The 21,137-nt window shown below is 41.0% G+C and overlaps 1 protein-coding gene across 2 annotated transcripts in view; it reads left to right on the top strand.

Moving 5' to 3' along the window:
* AGK (acylglycerol kinase) overlaps positions 1-20,877 on the top strand; it is a 37,901-nt gene extending 17,024 nt beyond the window's left edge. For both annotated transcript variants that reach the window (XM_063319864.1, XM_063319875.1), the window contains exons 6-15: positions 64-96; positions 2,101-2,195; positions 4,296-4,365; positions 5,152-5,231; positions 7,350-7,407; positions 9,756-9,903; positions 11,021-11,118; positions 13,361-13,431; positions 17,757-17,841; positions 19,665-20,877. In XM_063319864.1, the coding sequence (XP_063175934.1) occupies positions 64-96; positions 2,101-2,195; positions 4,296-4,365; positions 5,152-5,231; positions 7,350-7,407; positions 9,756-9,903; positions 11,021-11,118; positions 13,361-13,431; positions 17,757-17,841; positions 19,665-19,802 (876 nt within the window). In that variant the 3' untranslated portion in view covers positions 19,803-20,877. The remainder of the gene's footprint in view (positions 1-63; positions 97-2,100; positions 2,196-4,295; positions 4,366-5,151; positions 5,232-7,349; positions 7,408-9,755; positions 9,904-11,020; positions 11,119-13,360; positions 13,432-17,756; positions 17,842-19,664) is intronic.
* The last annotated feature ends 260 nt before the right edge of the window (positions 20,878-21,137 follow it).

Genomic DNA, 21,137 nt, shown 5'->3' with positions numbered 1-21,137 from the left:
ATAGCTTTCTACTGCAACTGAAAAAATAATTTCTCAGAGCTGAGCATTTCCCATGTTTTTCAGGTCGTAACTGGACTTCTCCGCAGAGCAGATGAGGTGAGGAAGAGTGACTTTTTTTTTTTTTTTTAAATTTTGTTTATTTCTTAGAGGAAGTGTCTTGTGCATTCACTGTGATCTCTTGGCCTCAGCTGTCTTCTACAGATATGCTCCTTACTAATCTGGAGCCAGCTTGCTCCGTAATAAGTCAGGCATGCTAGTGTCCTGCAATTCTGCCCGTTGTTCTTCGTTCCCTTTCTTAGGGAGTGCAGTGGCTCCCAAGCCATGGCTTTGGGAAGTTTCCAGCATCAGAGCAGGGATGTCGACAAGCCAAATGCACAACTTTCAAAGATCCAGGGACCAGCTGTGTATGTCGCTTTGTTTGGCAGAAGCTTCAGGCGAAAGTACATGTTTTTCTCATATTTGCACAAGCCTGAATCTGAATCCAGTTATGGCCGTGCTCCTATCACTTTATGATTGCTTTGCCATTTTTTCAAGCGGTGAATACCTACCTATGCAGATGGCTGCAGAAAGCAAATTTTAACCTCTCAAGGTGGATCGCTCTGAATGGAAATGAGAGAGATTTTTCTTTTTAAAGAGGGAGGACAGTGTTATTGAAGAAAGGAGGGAATCATTGTTCCCAAAACCTTCTGGCAGGAGCTGGCAAAAACTCAATTAAATGATCCAGACAAGATTATGATGATATCCTTGGCAGCTAGAATTGTATCTGTTTAGGCAGTTGCTTTGTCTGAATGTGACAAGAGAAGCTCTGCAACCAAGCCGGTATTTTTAAAAGGACGCTGGCTGTATCAATTCTGAGACATCAATTTTTTAAATTTAATATTATTATAGTTGGCCCCTGACACCTCCATAATCGAAAGATACTGGAAGAAAAGTTTTAGAGGCTTTACTGGCTAGTTTTTCTTCTCTGTTTTTTGACTTACTATCTTTACGTAGCTTGGGTTGATTTGCAGCAGCATAGAAAATTCAGCATCTGGCACTATTTTGGGTGGAATGTACTGCATTGTAGTATTGCCACTGTGTCACTTTATGCCTTTAGCCAGGGAATTCTTGTTGTCCTTCATATCCCTCTGTCCTAGGAGTAGAGATCTGCAGTTTGGCGCCCTCACTCTGTGCTCTGCTTCCCCTTTTTACTCGGTTATCTCATACCAGTGTTGCGTGGATAAGATGGGCCTGTGCTGCGTGGTATTCCAGAAACGCTGTTCCTAGCAGCCAGGGGAGCAGAGCGTGACTGCACGAGCTACAAACAGCCTGTCGTCTGCAGGCTGTAAAACAATTCCAAAGAAAATGAGAAAAGGGTGTTTGAGACGTGTTAAGACTTGCAGGTGACAGAGATAGCAAGGGTGAGCGGGTGGGCATGAAGTGAGAGGGGTATTATTTAGTCGGCGTGGATTCGCAGTATCATGGCGCTGCTAGCTGCAGTGCCCAGGAGGGAGATGGTACATTGTGATATATGGTAGTTTACATTGATTCGCTGACACGCTTCAAGAAGCACAGTTTATTATGAGGTATAGTGTAATAACTTGCTCCTTCAACAAGCCCTTTTGCTGAACTGTGGTACAGAAAAATAACACGGTCAGTGACTTCCAAAAATTAGACCTTCTGCTGCTTCATGATTTGGATGCCAGAGGAATCAATTAATTTCCTTTCCTTAACTGAGAAAATCTCTTTGCCATGCAAGGTTACTCGATCAGATGGGGATTTTTGCAATGGTAAATGAGATTCAGAGCTTGTGATGCCACCGTCAGTATTAAGAAAGATGGCAGATTGCTGACAGAATCCATGCATTAGTTAGGATGTGGCTGCCAACCTGCATGTAACAATGCTCTTAATGATTACAGAGAGCTCCTTTGTACCCAGTTGGCGGTGGTGGCTTCACAGATTCGGATGCCATGTTCTGAGTCATTATGTATTACTGCCTCATTTAAGGAAGTGCCTGGCTGCTTAGTGCCAAAGGGGTGATATCAGGCACAGCTGTGATCTCCACACAGGAAGCTTCGTTCAGCTGATGCAAATGTTAATTTACTCTCCTCCTGTGTCCAGGCTGTCTTCAGTAAGATTCCTATAGGATTCATACCTCTTGGGAAGACCTGCACTCTGAGCAACACGCTCTACCCTGAGAGCACGAACCAAGTCCAGTAAGTATTACATGTTTCTGAAAGGGGGCTTTTTTTGGTTTGTTTTCAAGGAGCAGTGCTTCTCAGTAGCTTGATACTTTCCTTTTTCTTCTATGTTACATAGAAGTTGGCAGTCTCTGGGCAGAACCTGATGATTCTCTGGACTTGCCTGAGTTAATGTCTTCCAAAAACTGACTAAAATTAAAAGAAGGAAATGTATGTATTATTAGAACATGAAATAATTTGCTGTGGCTAATTTCTCTGTGATCATGTGATATTCAGAGTTTTCAAAAACAAAAAAGGCTTAAAAGGATCAAGCCTCTTAGGAATAGTCAGAAAGGATATGACAAGGATATAGCAAGGATATGACAAAATGAAACAAAAAAAGTGGTCTTTCTGTCCCTGCTGTAGTTTAAGAATTCTAGAAACCAGTCCACATATAACCTGGTTAGCACCTGCAAAGTAAAACATGCAAGAGTATTTTTATGGGAAAGGTTGGATCCCATTACTGACTTCTGCAGGGTTTCTCGCCGATCCCTGTGATGGGATTGATGCTGGCAACTCTCCAACAACCTGAATCTTATCTGTCAGCATCCTGGATATAATCCAGTCTGGCAGTATCTGTTGTCTGCATTTCTGTTTGTTGTAAGTTTGTTTTGTCCATTTCTGAAGTAAAAAGGCTAGTCAACTATGCTTTTGTTTCCCCACACTTCATTTCTTTTAAAGTTTTTCCTTCCTCTCCTCCCATACTAATGAATATACTTCTCCTCGCTCCTGAAATCTGTTCCCTTTGGTTCTCCCAGTAACTCATTAACATTCTTCTTTGCGGAACCCTTGCTGGTATCCATCATACATGAAACCCACGAGCCAACTGGCATAACATCCTTCATTAAAACTACCAGAGTGCTTTGAAGCTCAGCAAGATGGACAAGGCTGTAATCAGCAGCTAAGATTAAAATAATAATTTATGTTTGGGTTCTAGAGAGGCTGTTTGAAATGAATGATCATCTTGTCCCAAGGTAATGAACTGTGCAGGTGAGACTGCAGCATATTGGTGAAGTTGAAAGGAATTTGGTCAATAGGCTGCTTAACAACCCACGCCAGTAACAGAACCTGACTTAAGAAGTACAGAAGTGATATTTTAAAAAGAAATATTTGGGCTTTGATTCCTTTGGCACTATTAGAGTTTACCTTTGGAGTATGAGAACTGTAGAGGTCTTACAGAAAGAAAAGAGTTAGGAGAAAAGAAGGGCTGAGGGAAGAACAGCTTCCTTCTCCATTTCGGTATTCTAAGCCTGATGAAGCCAAAGGCAATTTCTCCTGCTGGTTCACATGAATATTGGGCTAGATCTGAAAACTACGTCTGGTTTGGTTTGTTTTTTTTTTCCCCCTGTGCAGCTGAGACACTGGAAATGTGTGCAATGTGAATTTAAATTTTACCCAATTTTGAAAACAAGGAAGGAGTTTTAATGAAATATATGCTTCAAGGTCTGAACACTTTATGAACTTGAACGCTTTGTTTACAAAATCTTTAGTGCCATGCTTTATGACTTGAAATGAGAAAGTGCCTTAGCTACTGTCCACAACTTAATGGAGACCAAAACCACACGAGCACTGCTGATAGGTAGATTTATGTTGATTAAAAACTACAAAACAAATTTACATACTAAGGCAATTTAATCCCAGACCCATGAATTGAGACTAGTCTTACGACCGTCCCCTTTTCTCCCAGTTTGTTATACTTGCTACCAATAAAATAAAACAATGATTTGGGTCCTTAGTGTGTTAAGTATCCGAAATGGCAAGTAACAGAGTTGGCGTGTAATCTGACAGATTAGCTAAAGAAGGAAGAATCTCTGAAAAGCTTAGGCTAAGAACTTCCTTTTGCTTTTCAGGTCTTTTGCTATTTGTTAGAACACAGGCTTTGTCATGTGTTGCACCCACCCAGTTTGCTTTCTGATTCTCAGAGTTCTTTCCCTGGGGTTGTTCTGTTTGCTGCAAAAAAAAAAGCCCCACCTGGACTTGGAGTGAGGTTTGCTGGAAAAAAGTGTGATGGTAAAGCTTACTTTTTTCCTCCCTTCCTGTTTCTTACCCTTTGCTTCTTTCCTGTTTGTTTTGCAGACATATTACTAATGCTACGTTGGCCATTTTGAAGGGAGAGACAGTTCCACTTGATGTCTTGCAGATCAAGGTAAAAGCATCTGCTTATTTGGCACCCAAGATTCCTAAAACTTTCGTATTATCATCTCATTCTCTTTACGTGGACTGCTTTTCCTCTGTGTAATGCTGTCATGAATTTTGGTTTATGATATCAGCAGTTCTGATGGCAGTCATTTCTCCACTGTATGCTATGACATCAGATAGTCTAAACTGGAGAAAACACTAGAATGCCCAAACATCTCTTTTTGAGTCTCAGAGAGTATTTATGAATACAAAACTTACTAACACCGATATTTCTGTAGAAATGGTGAGGGATAACAATAGCTGTCTGAGCTGATTTAATGCATTCATATGTATTGTGGAGTTAATAGCTTTCTTTTTCAAACTGAAAAATGTGAAATGGGAAAACTTTTGACTATGCCTCCTGTGGTTTTTGAATACAATTTTTCTGTTATGTTGCAGAATGGACATTTCTGCAGTGAGAACTTAGTGTCACTGTGCAGAGTTCCTTGCTTTTGGCTGACAATATCTACAAAATGAAATGGTTGCTGCTGGGTGTGCAATCAAACTCCATCAGCCTCTTCAAAACTTCACCTCTTATATTCCTCTCTGGGAGCAGATGAAATGTATAGCACTTAAATTTTGCTTAGCTTTATTGCAGTTGGCTTTTCATTGTACCTCTTCTGTGAAATTTCACTTTTAGGATGAATCAGAAATCCGTTTTTGTATAGAAATATATATATTTCTATATGCAAAAAAACAAAGTTGGAAGAAAGATAAGAGAAAGCAATTTCACAATGTTTATTTTTCTTTACAGGGAGAAAAGGAACAGCCTGTATTTGCAGTGACTGGTTTAAGATGGGGATCTTACAGAGATGCAGGAGTTAAAGTTAGCAAGTAAGAAAATACTGTTTTTTGAAACCGTACCTTTTTTAGCATCTGTTGCCTAAAAAGACATACTTCCTTCTTGTAAAGAAGTCTTTTTTTGAGTGTAGGCATTTGACAGGCAGAGGCACCCACACTTGTTAAGTCTTGCATTACACACATGGGAGTGTAAGACATTTCAGCATTTTTGTCATTTGAAATAAACGCTTATTTGGTGCTGACCTGTGCTTTTAAGTACTTACTTTCTGCTTGCCTTGTGGTGCCCACTTCTGGAACTTTATTCAGATGGTATCAGTGGGAAAAGCTCTCCCTTGAGTAAAGTCTAAGTAAAGTAATTGGCCATTGTTTTTCATCAGTTGCCAATGAAAAGATGTACGCAGACTCCGTAACTCAATTCCAACAAGGGACATCGGATGCAGTAGAAATGCCCTTCAGTTCCTGCCAGAAATGGCATGGACCATGCTGTCTGATGACTGTTCTCTGAATGTTAAACTAATAATTGTTGGGTTTTCTCCAAATGGACATTTAATATGCCACTGTCTGTATCAAATGACTAGCATTATCTGGTGAAGAAGCAGCAGGGCCAAAGCAGTTCACTTCTCAGACTTAGGGAGGAATTGCAGCACGTGCCTCTGCTGCACAGCTGTAAGGAAATACTGTGTGTTTTGGGAAATGAGCTACCTTTTGTCAGGAAACAAGAGGTAGCAGACCTCTGGAGTCTGACTGGCAGATATTTGAGTAGGATCAAGAGGTGATATAGAGTGGGGGAGATGCAGTAAATGCCCAGATTGTCTGTCCCTGGGAAGCAAGGGACATGCTTGGTAGTTTGTGTAGGTGCTGACTTGGTTGTGCTGCAGGCTCTCCTGCTAATTGCAGCCGCAAGATGAAGGAAGTGCACGTCTCTCCCCACTGCACTCTCACTAGGCTTCCTGTGTGTGTCCTGTTTTTTGCCTTGTGTCAGCCTTCACATCTTTTCCTGCAGCAGTTCCCATTCGCAAGAATCTTTTGGACTCAGTGCTGGAGGCACAATAGCATCTCTTGTACTTGGGGCAGCGTGAACATTTTCAAACTTCTTTCTCTTCCATGAATGTTTTTGAATATACAGAAAATGTGTCCAGCTTGGAAAGCACTTCGGCCACAAAAGAACAGGTGTTCAGAATGTGCCTGGGACAAGGACCACGTGTACTTGTCCTGTTTTTATACTTCTTCCTAAGCATCCACTTTTGGTCCCTGTCAGAGATGGGTTATTGGCTTAAATGAACGTTTGGAGTATTCCAGTACAACTGATCTTAAATTTAAAAGGCGGCACCTACTATGAAGGGATTCAAGCCATAAGCCACAGTTACAGAAATTTGTCTGACTGTCCCTCTGCTAAGCACTGTCCTGGTGGAGACATGGTGCTGTTTTATGTTTTTGAGGTTTTATTATTTTGCAGACAATTTCACGACTTGATGGGAGTGGTGTGACAGTTGCATGCCTTAGTAGTTAATGATACACTTAAATCTGCAGTACTTTTGAGCTGATGGTGTTTAATGTGCTTTGTTGACCTTCTTTGGTGGAAGACAGTGATCAAAATGTGTGCCAAGCCTGCCTAAATATAGTCACATCTTTAGATTCTATACAATACTTTATGGCTGGCAGGATTTTTATTTTGCAAAACATCTATTTTGATCTGAGAATCCTTTGGGGCAAACTGATGCTTGCTGGCTCTGTTCTGAAGCTGCTGTTGTCACTGAAGCTATAGATTTTTGCTTGTTTGTTTCCTCCAGCCTCATTCTTTATTGCATATTGCGAAAATGCATCCCACCAGCTGTTAGACCACAGACCTTTAAATCATTCCCAGTTGTATCACATAACTAGGCAAAATTCTGCTACTGAGATGTCATGCAGCCTGTTGTGAAGATTGTATACTGTATTTTTGTGATCTGCGACTCAGGAAAGGGATGTCACTGCTAAGCTGCTGGTGATGTATAGAAACTGTCTTACAGTATCACAAAGCTAAATGTTGTAGGGGAGCATTAACTTCAGTGGCAAACAAGTCTGTGTGCTCTGACTTCATGCAAGTTTTCTCTCTTTCCCAGTATTGACCCCTGGATATCTTAGAAGTTCTTTCTCTGTTCTTTTTTTCAGGTACTGGTACCTTGGGCCTCTGAAAACCAAAGCAGCTCACTTTTTCAGTACATTTAAGGTAAAGAGTAATTTCAGGGAAAGTGGTTTTGTAGTTGTGAAATGGAAAGGCTGACTATGCTTTGTATTATTTGTCTGCAAGTTTTTATGGAAGGTTCTGGTAACAATATAAAATGGGAGTGAAACTCAACTTGTTAAAAAACCTACCAATTGATAGACTTTACATCTGAAGAGATGAAGGGGAGGAGGAACACTTTAAAAAAAAAAAAAAAAAATTCTTTACTGAGGATCTGTTGCTGCAAGATCACCAGGGGGAGCCAGTAACTACCTTTGAAACTAGAGAGCAGTAGTGGTGGCAAAGATAACTGCTGAAGTGCTCTGTCACCTTTTTTCAGCAATCTTTCTAATGATAACATTTCATCCTGATTTATTCATCTGGCAGGAGTGTCTGTAATTAGACTGCTCATGCACGTTGATAATCAGGCTTCCATGTGTAGTAAAATGAACATGAAGATTAATAGCTTATCTCACCTTAAACTTCTCTGTTGATTAAAATTGATCCTGGAAAGATTAAAATTTGACCTGCTTGAAAGGTGAGGCATTTTTATTCACATGCTTTTCCTGTTCTCTGAACGTATGAGGAGCCTCATGGAAGTGTGGAAATACCCGGGAGCTGGTATGGTAGATCAGATTGTGCAGTCCAACCATGCTGTCTGTGATACTGCCAATGCTTCCTTTATAGGATGCTCCTGTAAAGGGGAGTTAAAAGTTAAATTGTAATGTGTCCATGAAAGATATTCCACTCCCCCCGCCCGCCACATCCCCAGGAAATTTGAGATGATGATTCTGTCTGCTGGCATTCTAGATAGAAACATTCTTCACTTCTCTCCAGCCCCTTTCTCACTCTTGTTGAGTCCTTAGTGGCAGTGATAGTGGATTTCACTGGTGAACTATTCATGGCACATCAAAAAGATCTGTTTAACCTGCTCGACATTAAAGAGAAGTGCCCACTTTTTCTGCTATTAAGACAGAAAAGTTTCTACCTGATCTCCCCTAATTGTGATGTTCATTGCCTTGTGTGCCTCTTATGTTATCATTTTGTTAATTTCCGTAAGAAATTATGGCTTCAGCCTGTAGAGCTTAATACCTTCCTAGCTTGTCTTTGCAGATGTGCACTTCATCTTTTCTGGTTTTGCTGTAGTTGTCCTTTGAAACAGGATGTCCTGTAGGCTGAAAACAGTGTAAAGCGAAAGAACTCACCTCTGATGACATTGTTATGAGTGTTATCATCTCTTCTAAAATATACAGGCTTAAATTATCACAGCATTGCTGCTTTTTCCTCTAATACTTATTGTTTGTGCATTGACCTACTGATAAAACCTCTGTTTGTCCTGTTTATTATCTAAGTATGATAGTGGAGTCTTACCTTGCTCTCAGAGTTGTAAGGTAAATTAGCTTAACCTGTGCTACAGGCTCAAGTCTTGTGCATAGAAAAATAATTGTATTGAGTACACATGAGCTCTTAGCTGTGTTGTTTTAGTATATACGTTTAAAAAAAATCGTATTATTCCCTCCGTAAGTCCTATGTCTTTAGCATTTCGGAAATTATTTTTAAAACACAATGAGAGGAAATAAACTTTGTCAGCACTTGGAAGTATTTCAAGAACTAAGGTTCTTCTGTAGTCCATCAATTTCTGGCATTGGAATCTGAAATATCTCCAGGAGTAATGTATTACTACTACATTTTTTTTTTTTTCTTTTTTTCTTCCCCCCCCCCCCCCCCCAGATGCTTTGTAAAGCTCATCTGACTTGTCCTAAGACCTGTTGTATTGCTGTCTATAAGCACCTGACTGTCAGGTCAGATCTTGATTGTTTGAGTTGTTGGAGATCAAAGGTCTGCCAGGTTTTAGTGCCCTTTGGCTGCACACAGCACCGTAGTCTTTGCCTGTTTGCCCTAGACCCTGCTGTGCAGTTGCTCTTTGAGGTTGCCTTTGTGCCATGCAGAAACCAATTGTGCTTTCAAACATGAATGTTGACCTTGCCAGTTTTGGTTGTTGCCTCCAGCCAAAAGCAGCTGTGTCACCCTGCCACACATCAGCAGCAAAGAAAACATCCCTTTACCCTCTACTTATAGAGGGGAAAATTCCTCACTTCTGTGTGGGGAAGGAGTAGGTTAGTAGACTTGGGAACCGTGGGCAATCTTTTACAAGCTGCAAAAATGTCATCTCACATACGTATCTGGAGGCGGGGGAGCAGTAAAGTAGGCTGAGGCAGTGGTGGGATCTAGGTGGCTCCGAAGGAGTACTTGGGAGCACAGAATAAATAGTCTGAAGGACTAAAAGAATAAACTTGCAGTTGCTCAACAAAAGGCCCTTTATCTTCTGTCTTTCCTTTCCATGTAAATCCAAGGAATGGCCTCAGAAACATCAAGCTGCTCTCATGTATCTGGGTCCAACTGAGAGACCTCCAGAAGAGCCAGAGGAGAAACCGTCCAGACCTCCTTTGTATGTGAGGCTTTACAGACGACTTCGGTTATACTGGGCATCTCCTCCAAAAGGTGAGGTGTGTGTATTTTGGCATAAACTCACAGGCAGGCTTTACTCCTCTAATACATCAGAGGCGGGGGGTGGGGTGGGGTTTTTCTTTACTTTTCTGCTCTCTCATTTTTATATTATTATTTATTAAAAATATGACCTCATCAAGATAGTTACGGTGCTATCTGCCAGAAATGGAACAGCGTAGTCCTCCCAGTGCTTGTGGTCTCATAAATAAAAATGCATTTGTAAAGAACCCGGGATGTTTCTTGGGCTCACAGTTGCTTGCCATTGCTATGGAATCCTCCGTAAGTGATACTTGGCTCTTATGGGCGAGCTTCTTGAAGTCTTCCTCCTGTAGAATTGCTTCTTAGTGGGCAGGCGAGAGAAGAGCAGCCCTTGTTTTTCTGTGCGGGGGTCGGGGCGGGGGGGAGCTGCTGATACAGAGTAACAAATGTTACTTAAAATAGAACAATAAAACTTGGGCCATGCAGAAGCCTTATGTTTCTCTTAGTACATTAAATTCCTTTTGGTACCATCAATTTTCTTCTCTGTGCTCTGTGATCCTCTCTTGGGTTGGGTTGTTAGCTAGGCAGCGCATGTGGCAGACAGCAGTAGGAAGAGGAGCGTGTATTTTGGACAGTCTGGAATGGTGCACAGTCCTTATCATTCCTTCTTGGCTAGCGGAGGTGATTTAGACAGAAGTGTGGACTAAGTGACCTGTATAGGAGAACCGAACCCTAGGGTTTCCTTCTATAGAAAATGCATGTTATTGGTGTACCCTGAACACTGGAGTCCTGTTTTTTTGGTAGCAGTGCTTCATGTGTTTCCTAAATGTTCCTGTAATATTAGCTCAGGAGATCTGTTAATCCCTGGGCATAAGGACTCACAGAGCTGCCATGTAATGTGCTCGATAGTCTTTCCTGCTACTGTGTGAGTGTTGGTGGTATTTTTTTCTTTTCCTTCAGTGGTCCAAGCTCCCTTTTCCTTTAAGATTTTGACATTTGAAAGAAACAAAGCTAGTGGTCACAATGGGTCAGAGTGATTTTTGCAGATTGATATTTCATGCTTCATAGCAGTGAAATGATGATGTGTGTAATTAAATTCCACTTAATGGTGTCTTCTCTTCTGGATTCGCAGAAATCCCCCAGGAGGTAACCCCGGAGGACTGGGAAGAACTGAATCTATCCACCATTGAGCTTTCCATTGCAACTCAGAACAGGCAGCTTGATCTGACAGTAAGACCATAGTATAACTGGATTCCAAATGCTGCCTGCCCACGCAGTTTTCTTTTCTTGATAAAATCCTATTTTTGTATCTATATAAATAAAACTTACCACCCCATACAAGTATGGGAGAATCAGTGAATAGGCAAGTTTCAGAGCCAGTGTAAAAGCACTGGAGATGCATGTAAAACTGGGATGCAGTGGGATCAGGAAGGATTTATATAATGAGAAGGTTTCACTAGCCAAACAGAAGCTTTAGGATTGCCCAGGAGAAAACAAGGCATCAACACAGGCACTCCTTTCCTTCCTGACCCATGAGAGAGTGATTTCAGTTTTATCAGATGGTGCTGGAAGGAAGCTGTGAGCCTGAGTGGCTTCCTGGAATTGTGGTTTTTTTCTGTCTTCTGGCTTGCCAAGCAAAGGGTTAAAAAGAATTGGGATGAGAGAAAGGACTGGGGCTACACTGAGTTAAAGGACAGGAAACGCAGGTTGTTGTGGAAGAGTATAACCAAGGGAGTGAGGGAACTGTTCTTATCTTAACCTTCTCAACATGCTCATGCTGTTCATTCACTGTTTTAAAACTTGTCTTTGGCTTATGTCTCTGTTTTCTTGCAATTTTATTGATGTGAAAGCTATTCAGGTAGATGTCAGTCTTTAATTTTACAGGAAAATGCTAACACAGTGATCCTGTACTGGTGACATGCCCTTCGTGTCTTCCTCGTGGCTGCGAGAAACCACTGCCACTACACCCAGATTAACAGGAGGTGTTGAACTTACTTCAAGTTGTTTCTTGCTCAGATTTCATGGTCTTTAAGAACCTGAAAATTTGTGTTATATTGATATGTTATCATTGTAGGATCAGTCAAAAAAAACAAAACAGGTAAACCTAGACTTAAAATTTCCTCCTGTTTTCTCCTTAGAATGTACCACATGAATTTTAGTTTCTTCTTCATCAGTGGCTTATGATTTGGTCCGTCAGCATCCTAGTGATGGTAGAAGCTAGACGGAGACTAGTATTTGGTGTTTTAGCGGTTTCTAGATGGCACTTGAACAGAACAGTTTTAATTGCTGAACTAGATTGCAGTCAGTGTTGTGAAGTAAAAACAGACCTGCCAAGAACTGAAAAAGTATCTCATCACCCTTATGTCCTTTTTCTTTTTCTCCCGCCCCCCCACCTCCTTTATGCCTTCAAGGTGCTTTTTAATACCGGTATTGAACAAAGAAATGATGTCAGGTTCTCAGGTCTCTGGCGTAGCCTAGAGAAATGGACAGGTTTATGTTAGGGCAGTTGTACTTTTTTGTTTCGAGAGCTTGGACATATCTTGATACTGCATCTTTTTTTCTACAGATATGGACCCCTTATAGTGTTTTAACTTCTGCTCTTGAAGCCATTGTCCATGTAGCCATCAAAGCTGAACAACAACTCTCTCAAATCGATACCAGGGCATATCTGCAGAGTATTGTCAGCCACTCCTGTCTTTCTGTCTTACCGCCTAGGCTGCCCTGTTGAAGAGAAACTGATAAAGCCATACAGGTGCAGCTCAGACAGTGCCAGACCTGCCTCTGCGATACAGCAAAGAAATAAAACAAGTTATATTAGTAGATGCATTTATTTTTAATTTTGTCATTTTGATAGCATCTGCAGTAGGACTTTTGCCAGGACAGAAATGTAAAAATAAATAAAATAAATAAAAAATGAATTGCATCTTAAAGTTGCTTTCCTGGCAAAAGCTTTACTGTATACTAGTTTAAGGGCAGGCTGTAAATAGAAAAGAAGCTAAGTAAGGAGTTTAAAGGAATGATATCAAGAACACTTTGATTTCCAGTTTGTATTGTTTAAAACCTTCTTACTGTAATGTTTGTTGGCCAAATGTAGCATCATTGTATTATTGCTTAAAGTCATGAAAGACCTACTGATTAGAAATCTTTCTGAACAGAAGTAAAACCAAGCGATCTGTTATTGCTGTCTTTCGTAAGTGTTTGAAATGTAACAAGAAGCCAAATGTGTGAATCATTATTTCACTTCTTGCGGTATTTGTTGCTGAATGCTATTGTTGAATAGTAATCAATGAGAAATTGCTATCTATAATTTATAATCCAAATCTCAAGTTGAGAGTAGAAAAAAAGCATGAAATGCATCTTCTGCCTCTTTTTGTGGGACAAAGGACTGGGCATTTTGTGAACATATTGCAGTATCATGGGTGTGGCATTTTGAAGAGTTAACTGCTTCATTTCTGAATCTTTTTTTTCATAGCGCACTGAAGACTTCATGGATATTTGCATCGAAGCAGATACTGTCAGCAAAGGACAGTTCGTGAACAGAGGGTGAGTATGGGAAGGCTGCAAAAAGATGACGGAATCTGTGAGTCGGAGCACTAATTCTGAGAAGTGTGCTATTTTTCTCTGATCTTGTGCTGCAAAATTCATCAGCAGAGGGCTACAAGGGCACCAGTCAGTAATGCTTCGTGAGGATTACTGATTTTGTTCTTTACAATTCTTACTAATTTTCTCTTTCTGGAAACAAGGCAGAATAGTTTACGTGGAGTTCTTCCTGGCTTCTGAGTTTGCTATACCTTGATTGGTGCTATTTGGATAACACTGTCATAACAGAGTTTTACAGAGAGCTGTACAGAATCTTTTTATAGGCATTCTTTTATATAGGGAATCTTTTAGCCCTAGCTGCTCAGTGGATTGAGAGGCGAGTCACAGAGCTGATATGTTTGTACTAGTGGTACCTGGAATTTTTGAACTCTGATTAGACAGGTCTTGCTTCTAAGTGGGGGGGGCTCCTTGACTCAGTGCCTCTTGTAAGAAATTTGGTCTGAGCTGGAAGAACTTTTGGAAGATGAGAATTTAAACAGGGGCTTTAAGCAAATGTATTGTTGCTGCTTGCATATGGAGTTAAAAGGCTGCAGGTATGAAGAAGCAGCATGTAGAGAAAGAGTGAACACGTATTGCTTCCTTTGTGCTTAGAATGTTGTCTTGTAGTATGTTTGTTCCTCCTGATCTCACCAGACACAAATCTGAGCTGCTTTTTCCAGCTTCTCCATACAGTCCCGCTAACAAATACATTGCATCTTCAGTGCAGTTTTTACCAGCAACAGATTTTCCTACTGTATCCAAAAGTGCTCCTCTGCATATTACCTTTTTATTTGCTAATATTGTTTTCTAGTCTTAGAGCTCCCTCTAGTGAAATCAATGGAAAGATTTCAACACCTTTTTACTTGCTTGTCATCACCCTAATAATTCCTGCACGTATATCTTGTTTATGATACTAAGAGCAGCAGCAGGCCTCTTATTTGAGCATCTCACGAGCCTCAATGGGTATAGGAACTTCTGACCTATGCATACATGGTAGGTCAGGTTACCACTTGCAACTGCTTTAAATTGTATGAGCTGTGTGGACCATAGGTTGCTTGGGACTGAAATCTTTGCTTTGAAGGCTACAGAAAGAAAGGAGGAGGAGATTTTCCTATTAGCAGCAAGAGGGATCTGGCCTCTTAAAGGAGGGAGATGAAGGAGATGCTGTGCTGTGTTCTTGGACACTTTGCTAGCAGAAAAAATGTGGATGAATTTGTGTGATTTGAGGGAGGAGTATTCGAGTGTACACCCATGTAAAGAATGTCTCCCTTGAAGCATGGACATGCTTCACAGAGTAGTATGTCGCATTTCTGACTGCAGTTACACTGTTGTGCAGAAAAAGCCTCTGATGAGAGTTAACGTGCCCTGCTGGCTAGAACTAATTAAAGGCAGTACCAAAAGCTTTGAGCTGCTGTTCAAGCAAAGATCAAAGTAACAAGCTCTTTTGATTAAATAGTGCCCAAAATCTGTAGGTAACAAAAGAAAGAGAAAGAGGGGTGTATGGGGTGGGGGAGCGGCAGGAGGGACTGGTTAGTCCTGCAGAGAAAAGTCAGAACAGAAAAAATGTGCCCTGTTTTTGCAAGGCAAAAATCAGGGTGTTCAGAGAAGCTCTTCACCGCACGATGCCCTTTGGCAGCTATGTTTGAATCAAGCCCGTTATTAGAGGCTCCCCATTGCCTAGCACCAACGGTGTTTGTCTTTCGAAATGTGTGAAGCTCCTTCTTTTTTCTTCTTTTTTTAATGCTTAGTTTTAAACTCCACCAGAATTGGGGGGGTTGAAAAGGTTTTTAGGGCAAATATCTTATCAGTGCAGGTAGCAAGTTTGGGGTTTTTTATATAGTGAAGAGGACACTGACACGAGCTGATCAGAACTGATGGATCACACAGAGGAAACCACGCTTACAGCGGGGAAACTACCGTGCAGGCTCAGGAAAGGGGTGTGTGTCCAGAGTGCTGGAGGGCAGCTGCTGTTGGATTTCAAAGAAAGGAGTAGGTCATCCCAGGTGTATATGAAAGTGCCCTCCAGCTGTGGATCAGATTCGTGTGAACAAGAGCATCTGCAGCATGGGTAGAGCGGATGTTTAAGATCAGGTTGGGGAAGAGCAGGTGGTTAAGCTGTAGTGCTTGCTAAGAAGTGCTGGAGGGAAGGAGAGCGGGGATGGTAGGTGGAGCATCAGTAATCCACATCCTGATAGCCAGCTTAGATTCTGTATATGAAAACATGAAGAGCTGTCACTCCAGGGCATGAGTACAGTTACCAGCTATGGTGCAGAAGATTTGGTTAGTCTTTCTCTGAATCATTTCACACCAGCCGCATCTGGGGACGAGAACTAGGTTAAAATTGTGTGTGTTATCTGCAGTAGGTGTTGTGGCGCTCTCTCTGCCTGTATTTTTGTAATTCAGCAAATGGAGTGGGATAAAACAATCAATTGGAATTGTTGCTGGTAGGCTTTCGTCTTGCTCCCGTTTCACTTTGTTGTCGTATCTTGAATAAGGAGCGGAATCAAACGGAAATAACTTCTGATCCTTCTATACTGGGTCACTAGATAGGCAATCACTGCGAGTGGAGTTGTGTCTATTTGCTTCTACCAGTGTTCTCCTTTGACTGATCTTTAGTTCCATCTCTTGTCTCTTTTGAGCTTCCCTTGACCCTGTAATTGCATCTATGTAGAGCCTCATTTTACCTTCGTGGACCAAAAAATCTACTTGCTCACTTGAGTGCAATATCTAGGACCTTGTATGTCAGGCTTTGAGCAGGTTAAACCTTAAGGAGGCAATCTTGCTGCTTGTTTGTACAGCACTGTATAAACTGACAGTATTGCATGCCATCAATGATTTATAATTTATATTGCCGGGAGGATGCTTAATTCCCTCACATTCACTCATTAATCTTTTAGTATATACATATTTGATTAAAAATAAACTTTCCACAGTTAATCTTGCTTTCGTTCTTCCCTGCCCTTTCCTTTGTTGTCTTAGTTTTTCTCCCTTTGTCTTTGATTATCATCTCCTGTTTCAGTGCTCTTTTCCCATGTTCTTTCTCTGGGATTTTCTGTGATTTTAAGAGGTGCTTGCATTCCTCAGGGCGTAGAAGTCTTGGCGTGTGGGGAGTTTCTGACATGTTTTTGTGACTGGGCAATATTTAAATACACTCTTCTTTCATATCAATCTGAGAACAGACAGAAAAGTTGGGGACAGCTGGCATTGCCTGTTGGAGTAATATCTGTGATGATTCTGCCATGCTCAAGAGCTGTGATACATTAACGCTGTAACTTTCTGCTGTCCCCTTTGCTATTTGTGTGTTGCTGTCTGTCTGGAGAGGGGCCCAAACTGAGGGGTTACTGCCTGGGGTGCGCTGTACCCCTTGTCAAAGGTCAGCCAAAAGGTTATGTGTGTGTTCAGTCAGGAGGCCAGAGGCAGGTCAGCGTACCCAAGAGCTTCTGCTTATTGTGCAGCAGCGCACCTTGGGAAAAGGAATTGCAATGCACTATTCTTTAACAGTTGAACCAGTGACAGGACAGCAACCTAAGTCTTGAAAAAGACCACGTGGCACTTGCATGACCAGCTTTAAGACAGGCAGCTGCCTTCTATGTGCTCCCGTTTGACATCCACAGAAGTAGGAAAGTAGCACTTCCGTAAGTACAGTACAGAAATAAGAATCTCACCAGCACCAGAAGAGAGACAGTAACTGACAAACCCGGGTGTATTATTTGAAATAGGTAAAATTATGGTGTTCCTGGGCGTTTCTTCACAAGAATGATATAAAAGCAGCTAGTAAGAAACTTCATGCTGACTGGTGTTGATGTGAGAAGAGGTTGGTTGGTTGGTTGTTTTTTAGATGGTAGTTTAGTGGTTCGGTATAACTAATTCTATCATGTTTTTTGGCTTAGGGTTGCTTAGGTTGCTGGTAAGTTATGTGGGTGTGTGGAACACGAGGAGATGGTAGTCATTGATTGCAGGAACTGTACAGGTCAGCATGTAAGTGAGGAGCACAAAACTGTCCTGTGTGTTCAAATATACAAAACAGTATGCTCAAACATATTCAGTGAGCCTCAGAACTGAAGCTGGTTGGAGGTTGTCAGTGAACACTGTTATATGTATTGACTGCAGCAGAAGAGAAAATGTCTATTTCACTTTCACAGTTAAACCCACAAATATTTGTATACGCACATAACCTCTAAGTTTACCAAATGCATAGTGACTTACCAGCCCGTAATGACATCATCCCTAAAGATGGCTATTTCCTAAAGAATCCTCTCTTTACCTTACCTCTCTTTTGCTTTGAACAGAAGTCAAAAGATGCGTGATCCACATGCGTGCCCTGCAGGGAGTCAGTGCATCCAAGCCAGCAGATGCATCTTGCAGCTTCCAGAGGTGAGAAGCTGAGGGAGCTGGAAAACTGTCACTTTATTTCCTCGTGCCTGTTGATGCTGCACATTAGGAACTCCCTACTCCAAATCTGGGAGGTTGATTACACTGCCAGTGAAACACAGTTTCTCAGTGCAGCAGCTCAGTCCCTGACTAGGAGACACTGGGAAAGTGGTCTGTAAACCAGAGGGGGAACTTCATTCTGCCAGTAAATAGTGACAGACCTTTTATGTAGACAGTGGTCGTAGCTGTTGCATATGCACACCTTTTCCTCCTTAGTACTGAATACTGAATTCCTCATCTACGTTTTACTCTAGAAAGGATTGTGCTGTAGAGAAGATAAATATTAGAAGCTTTGTGGAGACCAAGGAGGGTGACTCAAGGCAGCGGGGCTCAGGTCACTATAGGGAACTGTCTTGAAACTTTGAATAGATGAGGCTGAAAAAGAAGCCCGAACTGTGTCCACCTGTGTAGTTTAGATTAATCTTTTGTTAATTAAAGATTAGAAAGAATCTTTAGATTCTTAGATAGAAGAATCTTAGAATTCTAGAATTCTTAGATTCTTAGATGGAAGAATCTTAGAATTCTAAGATTCTTAGAGATCTTAGAAGAATCTTAGATTCTTCTTAGAAGGAAGAGGCTGTTATTGCAGGCTTGGGGAGGACTATTTCTTGTTTTAGCAAGGACATGAAGTCAGTCTCAGATAATTTCTATCTTCAAATGATCTATTCTATATTCAGCAAATATTAAGAGAGAATAGAACTTGCCAAAAGGTGGAAAAATCTGTGGCTACAATGTGAAAATCATGAATTATGATGTCTTGCTTAGGCAGCATCCTAATACTTGCATCAAGCTTGTATCATGTCAGTTTTGTGATTCTGAAAGAATACTCTAGAGTGCTAGGCTAAGTACAGCTGTGCCATAACTACGGGTTGTGGTATAAAATGAGCTCTTCATACTGCAACTGCTGTGAAGATATTTGGAGTACGTGTGCATGGCACAAAGCAGTGCTTTTCAATTCCTTGACCTAGCTTTCATGAAGGAGCTGGAGGCAGCTCAGCTGAGTCTCACCAGCTTTGCAGAGAAGCGGGATACGTTGATCCAGGTGGACTGCTGTACCTCTGACTTCCAGGACCTATGCTACTTTCTCTAACCTGTGCTGTTCTGGTGTACAAGTTCACTTGGAGCTAGTTTGAGTATCCACATAACATAGCCTTACCTTGAGTCAAGTGCATGCAAAGCAGTCACTAAATTTGGTTAGATAAAGTCAACCTGCCATTTTGATGAATGGTTTTGATAATTGGTGACTGTCAGCGTTACAGAAAATGCTCAAGAAAATTCTACTGCTGAGTAATTCCTGACCCATGAATTGCTTTGCATCTCACATTTCAGATTGATATAGTAAAACAATACCAAAAGGTGTTTGTAACATGGATTTAATAGGAGTTATTTAACAGGCACTTCTGCAGATTAGCTTGTGTCACCACTGGCAGACCAAGATCTAAGTGCATGTAATTGTACTTCCAATAGCAAAGACTCCATCAGTATAAACAACGTGGGTCATTAAAGCATTTAATTATCACCAATTAGCAACTAAGTGAGGTAACATCTTATGCAACAGATGTGATATATTATGTGCAGTGAAAGGTAGCTCTCGCTGCGTTGTTGAGACCAAATGGGCTGGAGGGCACAGGGAGGGGGTCATCTTGGTTAGGGCTCAGCTAAATATTCAACTAGAGTCTATTAGTAAAACTGGGTACCAGTATTACAGCATGCCGAAATAATCTGTTTGATGTTTAACCCTGACCAGCACTGTTATCTGTACACAGGGCACTGAGGGATCCTTTGGCATTGATAATGAAGAGTATGAAGCTATGCCTGTGGAGGTGAAGCTATTACCCCGCAAACTCCGGTTCTTCTGTGATCCCAGAATGAGAGAGCAGATGCTCCATGCAGCAGTACAATGAGAATTTATGTCAAAGGGACCAAGGTTTACCAGTCTTATCAGGGTCTCTTCAAGGCACACGAGACCTCACTGACTTGATAAGCCCCACCAGACTGATAAGCCATTTGGCTATTTTTAAGCACAAGGTATTTCCAGTGGAAGAAGCTAATTTGGCTAGTCTCAAAGGGGTTAAAAATGCAAATGAAAATGCTAAGAAATGCATGGTAATTTGATGGCATCTCTTTTTCCCCCCAAAGAAGTCATCAGTGTTCCATTTACAGCACTGCAGGCTGAGTGCTGTGTGCCAGATGCTACTGCTTTAATGCAATTGTATATTAAAGTAAAATGAAAGCACACTTGTCATTGTGTTTTAAGAGTTTAGGTCTACTTTACCTATGTATAAATCTCGCAAAACCTGGGATCTTTTGAAAAATTTATTTTGGGGGAGTAATGTGAGGGAGGTCTATGAAATGTTGGAATTGCCACATTAAAACAGGTGGTTGGTTATCTACTCTGTCACAAAATAACTTTGAGATCGGTGATACAAAGCTTCAGATGAAGTTTAAAAACTCCCCGTATGTATCTGGATAAGATATTTGTGTTGTTTTCTTCATCTTGCCAGATTCAACAGCACAGAGTTCCAGTTAATAATATAGTAGAAATACATTCCTTGATTTTAGGTATGTTATAGAGAAGCAAACTGGAAAATGTCATAACTGACCCACAGCTGTATGAAGTACATGTGGAAAGACTCTTTAACAAGTCACATGAGTCTTTTTTGTAAGTATTCCTTTTATTCCTGTAGTAGTATAACACAAATAAGGGCATCCAAATAACATTTTTATTCCTTGTACCTGGTTGCTCTTCTCTTTAATGTAAACAGTGCTCATCACTCCTTATGCAACCTACATTCCCTGGAGCTGGTGCTGTAATTAGTTTTGTTGCTTTTCTGAGCTTTTGTTTATAGCTTCACTTTAATTGCTGAAAGGAAATATTATTGACTTGGGCAAGGTTATCTGTTGCCCTTCTTATTATAACTTAAAAGTTCACATGATTCTGCCTTGCTTACTGGAAGAAAAAAAATTGATCCTTATTTTTCTGATGTGATTGTTATTTGTACGTAGTCTCCATATTATGCTGTGATCTCCTGTAAGTTCATCTGTTGGTTCTTTGCTGTAATCAAAGTAAGGGCATTAGTGAATTGATTTCGAGCAGCTTTGTTAAAGACTTTGTTAAGGACTGGGTCCTGGCCACATGCTGCTGTAACAGCATCCTCTGCTGGAGACTTGCTAAAGGAAAAGTGTTTTGAAAGGGGAAGTAGGGTTGGCTTTTTGGGTGATGCCGAAATCAAACGGAA

The sequence above is a fragment of the Chroicocephalus ridibundus genome, chromosome 1 (assembly GCF_963924245.1).
Source record: "Chroicocephalus ridibundus chromosome 1, bChrRid1.1, whole genome shotgun sequence".
Lineage (NCBI taxonomy): Eukaryota > Metazoa > Chordata > Aves > Charadriiformes > Laridae > Chroicocephalus > Chroicocephalus ridibundus.
This window is presented reverse-complemented; position numbering and strand designations above follow the sequence as displayed.